General features: G+C 42.0%; 1 protein-coding gene across 5 annotated transcripts in view; it reads left to right on the top strand.

The window, feature by feature from the left end:
• usp25 (ubiquitin specific peptidase 25) overlaps nt 1-2,255 on the top strand; it is a 41,371-nt gene extending 39,116 nt beyond the window's left edge. For all 5 annotated transcript variants that reach the window (XM_030745797.1, XM_030745799.1, XM_030745795.1 and 2 more), the window contains 2 exons: nt 208-400; nt 1,375-2,255. In XM_030745797.1, coding sequence (XP_030601657.1) covers nt 208-400; nt 1,375-1,547 — 366 coding nt within the window. In that variant the 3' untranslated portion in view covers nt 1,548-2,255. The remainder of the gene's footprint in view (nt 1-207; nt 401-1,374) is intronic.
• Nucleotides 2,256-6,000: the final 3,745 nt, after the last annotated feature.

Consider the following 6,000-nt stretch of genomic DNA (forward strand, 5'->3'; position numbering starts at 1 on the left):
CCTGCTCATTAGTCCTCAGTAACAGACCAATAAAATACCAGAATTTTGCTTTCCCAAACAAACTTCTTGGGTGGCCTGTACCACACAGTAAGCTATAATATTAGTCAGATAAAATCATAAAATCCTCCAAAAAGGAAATTAATATTTGAGTAACCAATAAAAGTTTTCATATTAAAGACTCATCAGTGTCCCTCCCCCACCCCACAGAAACTAAATGAGCAAGCAGCCGCCATGTTTGAGTCAGGAGAAGAGCCTGAGGTGACCACGGGCCTGGGCATCATGAATGAGCTGGTGGTGCCCTGCATCCCTCTGCTGCTGGTCCATGACACAGAGAGGGACCTGTTGGCAGTGGAGGACATGAGGAACCGCTGGTGCTCCTACCTGGGCCAAGAGATGGAATGTGAGTTCTTACGGGAGAACGAGCACACACCCATTAGATATCTGTGGAGAGTTGAAGGCTTAGGTTACAAGTAGATTCCCCAGTACTGCTGAAGATCACCATAATCAGACTGCAGCACAGGTCACACATCAGAAGAGATCACTAAACACTTCCCTTTCCTCCAGGTTCCCCTGTTCACAAGTGCCATACAGGCATTCAACGATTTATTAAACTCTCTAGTAGATAAAAGCGCTTATAGATTATGCAGTGAATTTATTGTAGTTTCTCCTAAGAATACATTTCAGCATAATTGCAACATAAATATGTTGTCATTGATTTTTTTTTTCTCTTACAGCACCTTCCACTAACACTTAGATCTACCTGTGCTGCAGCAATTAGTTGATTGATCGTTTTGTTAATTTTAATCGGCCAAAGCATAAATGCTAAATATATCCAGCATTTCCAGTGTGACACTTTTTCATGTACTAAATTAAACTGGAAATCTTTTGACTTTGGATAAAACAAGCAGTTTGGGATCATTTTAATATATTAAACACATTTTTTTCACTATTATCTGACTGTGAATGAGGTTCTCATCTAATTATCTCAGGGAAACTAAAGTGGTTATGTGGTATATTTGAAGCATGGCCTCTGAGTTGCAGCTCTTAACAAGATTCAGAGGATGCGAGAAGACAAAACAATTTTTGATGGAAATGCATGCCTGCAGAGGTTTCAGCTGTTATCAGTGTGTTGCGGTATCACATCACAGAGAGCTGCTCGTAAGAGTTCAGGAAAGGTCAGTTATTGTCACCCAGCCCCCAGTTCACTTGACTTTAACAAACGGGTTCTTTTGTGAGACATCCTTTCTAACTAATGAATCACATTGAATATTAACCTTGTGGTCTCTGTGCTACAGGATCTCATTTTCACTACACAGTGAAGCCTGTACAGTCGCTCATTCTCTGTCCTCCTGTCTGTTCCCTGCTCGACCACAGCTAACCTCCAGGAGAAGCTGACGGACTTCCTCCCAAAGTTGCTGGACTGCTCAACGGAGATCAAAAGCTTCCACGACCCTCCCAGGCTGCCCACCTACTCCGCCCTGGAGCTGTGTGAACGGTTCACCCGCATCGTGGCCGCCCTCGGCAGGGTGCCCACTGAGGGAAGATGAGCTCAGAGGGTCATCGAGGCACCTCTTCTTCATCACAGGCCCGACCCCGGGCAGAAATTCATGGACCTCTCTTAACCCATGCCTTCCTTATCAATCCAGGGGTCACTCGCTTCTAGCTGTTATTCCTCTGTTACTCTTTTGCTGCTATAGGTTTTATCATTTTAAATATTATTTCACTTTTATTTTAAGCAAATCACAATAGAGGAGTGTGGAGGAGAGGGCGGACAGCCAGGACGGAGTAATGTGAGAGAGGTTGATGGATAAACGGTGGCAATCCTGCAGTGGTTGAAAGCCAAGTACATTCTGCTTCAGCTTAGCCAAACAAAAGGAAACAAAACAAAAAACAAGTTTGAAGGTTTTTCCTAGTTTATTATTGTTGTTGTTGCCGTTTGATTCAAGCTTCCCCAACCGCACTCATAGCCCTTTCTAACACGCCCTTCTCTGCGTGAAAAGGATCACCCTGCTGCTCCGCCTCCAGTTTGGTACAGTATTTCCACGTTTTGTTTTATTTTTCTAAGGAAGTGAGGAAGAGAGCCTTCAGATTTATCAGCAGCTCAGAGTATCTCAAATGGGTCTCATGTCTTTGTGGACTACGCCAGGATGAGATGTTTTAAGTGCTGTGGTAGACGGTCATGGACTTTCTGTGGCTTGTTAATAAATTGAGAGAATAAAATTTTATTTATGGCCCTTTTAGGCCACATAAACATGGTTTTGCCTGATGTTGACTTTTCATTTGTTTGCACAAAAATCACGATGCACTTCACTCACAAATGTACAAGTTGTGAAGGAAAAACAGTCTCAGCTTTCCAGGTTATCCTGCTGTGCTGCTTCAGCTGCTATTATGGAGCTTATTAGAACCAGGCTTTCATTAATGTGGGGATACAAACTCCAAAGCATACAGCATGTGGCCATAATAATAATACAAACCAGAAACTCCGTTTTAGCAGCTTGAAAATGGGGCTTTTTAATGATGTGACTTTGGTCTAATTTCCTGAAGTAACACTAATTTCCGGGAACATGGATTACTGCAAACGACGCATGTGATGATGCCAGGAAGCATTCTTAGAAGTCTTTCCCAAACGTTGCTCCCAGCATTGCGCTAAGATACACGTCTTCAAATATGCAGTGTGCCATGCTTTGGGTTTTATTCCCGCTCTGAACCGCATGGATGAATCTTTCCGGAAGAGTGCAGCTTCGTCCTTTAGTTTGGCCCTGTATATGCAGCCAAATGCAAACATCTCTAACCCGTGCCTCCTTGAGCGTGACATCAACTCTGCATACAGCCGTATTTTATTTATCAGCTCAGTAAATCTGGAAGAAAATCAGAGTAGATCTAAAGATTTGACACCACACAAAATGGATTCTGCTATAATCAGAAGGAAGCATATTAACCCTGCAGTGACGTGCAGTCTGCGATGAACAGGAAAAAATAACTAGATTTATGTCATTACACTGATTTATTGAGAATTCTTGATTTATAAGATGCATCTACAATATATTGCGGGTATGGTTTTTCAGTGTTCATTTTAACAGCTGTAGGATCACAAAATAAACCAAACTTTTGCATGAAGTCAGATAAGTGTTGAAGGCTGAGAAGCGTCTGCTGTGAACCACCATCGATGAGGTCCAGTTGCTGTGCGTTCCTTCACGTCTGTGTGAAGCAGCGCTTGGCTGTTAGTTGATCGTCCGCCTCCTTTGGCCTCTTTCTTTGAAATCAATGAGCCACATTTTCAGCCGCAGACCCGTCACGTCATCGGCTCTTTGATGGGTGAGACAGTGTTGCTGTACATAAGCTGTTCGGCACGGAGAAGCTCCAAGTGGAAACAGTTTGTCAGCCGTATTGACATGTTTGAGCCTGCATAAGAGCTTTTTTCCAGCTCAATATTTGTGGTTTCTGTGGAGTCGTTTTCGTTGAGCCACACTTCAATACACACACTAGTATATATGTTACACTGACCTTTATGCAGCGTCAAAGAAGTTAAAATAGCTTGTTTCTGAGGATGAACTGCAGCTTTAAGGCCCCACTTCATTTTGTTTCATCTTCTCTGGCTTCCATAAACAGGATCCAGTGTTTGTAAGCTTCTCTTCTTTGAAATGAACATATCAGGAAACCAGTGCCAAGCTGATATCAGCTCAGCTCAAGAGCAGAAAATGAAGCACTAGAATTGGAGCATTTAGGGCAGCTTGAAGTCTGAGCTTTTGGCACACAAGGATTAGCAGGATGTATGCTGGCCTCATTTCTTTTTAAAAGGTTTACTACTTTCAATAAGAGCATTCACTGTTATTATAGTACATGACTGACAGTCCTGTAAGTGTTTGGATCCTTTTCATTCATAGAAGACTTCCTGCAGTCCTGCAGCTAAAATCCTCATTAGGTGTCAATCCAAATATATTTATGTGATGTTGTCATTTCTAAATGCTTCATACAAAGGTTCCCAGCCTGGGGTTTGGGCCCTTTAGAGGATCACACAATACCTTATAAGAGTCTCAAAATAATTAACAGTTTGTTGTCACAGGCATTTATTTTCTTTGTTTGTTTGCACTCCCAGTTCTATTTTCCCCACAAATCCTGCAAAGCTCAGCGTTGACAGTGCTCGAAGTCCTCTATTCAGCATGCCCTCAGCGCTCAGCTTTAATATCTGCTCACAGCACTCTGAGTTCAGAATAGTAGGGTTTGGGGAATGCTGCCGTGTTAGCCAGTGCCTCTTTTACAGCATCCAAACTGTAAATAACAGTGGAGGAGAAAACTTGGAAGTTTTTGTAACAGTTTTTCTAACAGTGCACTAGTTACAGAAAACAATAAAAGAGTCCCAAACTAAATTGACTGAAGTCATGCTAAGCAATAAATAGAAACTCGCACTATGAATATACTCAGCACGGTTTGATTTCCTCTAGCATACAGTGAGTGGCCTGATCAGGCCAGTTTATAGAGTCGTATTCTCCCTGGCAAAAGCTCGCACAGTCCATGTTTCAGGATCTGTCACTGCTCAGACTGAGGCCCATTCATCACACAAAATCAAATAATCTCTTATTTCAATACAGTTTTTGAATCAATATTAGACAGTGTGGAAATACTTTAACATGTTCAAATCACTGCCAAATAAACTATCATCTTTTAATTCCTCTGTGTGGCCTTCCTCTGGTTCACCCTTCTGTGTCTGAGCCTTTACACTGTGCTCTTCATCACATCTGATACTCATCTTTCCCCGTGGTGCTTCGCTTTTATGTGAAGATCAATAATCCACCTCTGCTTTCTGACTATTTTAACCCTTGTCATAGGACCCAAGAAGCAATATGAGCTGGAGCTCTGCTCTGTGTTATCCTCACTTCACCCTTTTAGAAATACCAGGGTCAGAGTTCTCATCTGCATTGCTGCGTGTGTGCGGTTTGTGTGTAACCACCTCTGAGTTGGCCTTTTGATTGACCTGTCTAAGTAGACCTTGTTGGGTTGCAAATGTTTATGGGGCATTAATTATCATTATTGGCAGAGGCATCCCCTAATTTTGCTCATTATTTCTATTGACTTAAAGTGGGGCATGAAGCCAAGCTCTGCTTTGATTATAGAGTAGAAACAGTGGCAGTTTATATGGCCCATGATACTGATGGACAGGCTTAATTAGTGGTTTGAACTGGTTTTCCAACTGCATCCAAATTTAAGCCCCCACAGACCCAATTCACGACTTGCAGTTGTTAATGGAGAAAACAGATGAAACAATGCGCGCACACCTCTGCCAAGTCCGTCTCATTACTCAGTCAGGGCCATAAGTATTTGGACGGGGATCATTTTTGTGATTTTGTCTCTGTGCACAAGCACAATGGACTGAAAGACGGCAATCAAGATATGTTAATGCTTTCAGCTTTAATTCAAGTGCTTTGACAAAAATACTAATTTAATTTGTTGTACAGGCTCAAATGTAATTCAGCAAGCTCTATTATGAACCTGAATATTATTCTTAATACTTGAATGCAAAAACCTTTGTTTTCATTGACCGCCTGGAGTCTGAAATCAGCAAATGCTGCGTTTCCTCCCTTGAGATGCTCTGCCAGACCTTTACTACATCTGCCTCCAGTTGCTGCAGGAGAATTTCTGCCCTCACTTTTGTCTTCAGAAAGCGAAAAGCAGTCTCAGTTGGGTTGTAACAGATGACTGGGCCATTTAGGATCATTCCATTTCTTTGCCTTAAGAAGCTCTTGGGTTGCTTTCAAGTACTTAAAGTGCATCCAATAAAGCTTATAATAAATGTATGTGAAGAGGTGAATGCAGCTTGTAGTTTTATATTTAAAAAAAATCTCAGCCCATTTATAGCAATTGATTGAATCTAAGCAGATAGAGCCTCATACGTGTTTGAATTTATTCTGCTGTTTGTTTCAGCAGTCACGTCATCAATAAACACCAGTGAGCGGGTTCCATTAGCAGCCATGTCCATGCCATCACACCTCCTCCATCTGCTTT

Source organism: Archocentrus centrarchus, chromosome 14 (genome assembly GCF_007364275.1).
Source record: "Archocentrus centrarchus isolate MPI-CPG fArcCen1 chromosome 14, fArcCen1, whole genome shotgun sequence".
Lineage (NCBI taxonomy): Eukaryota > Metazoa > Chordata > Actinopteri > Cichliformes > Cichlidae > Archocentrus > Archocentrus centrarchus.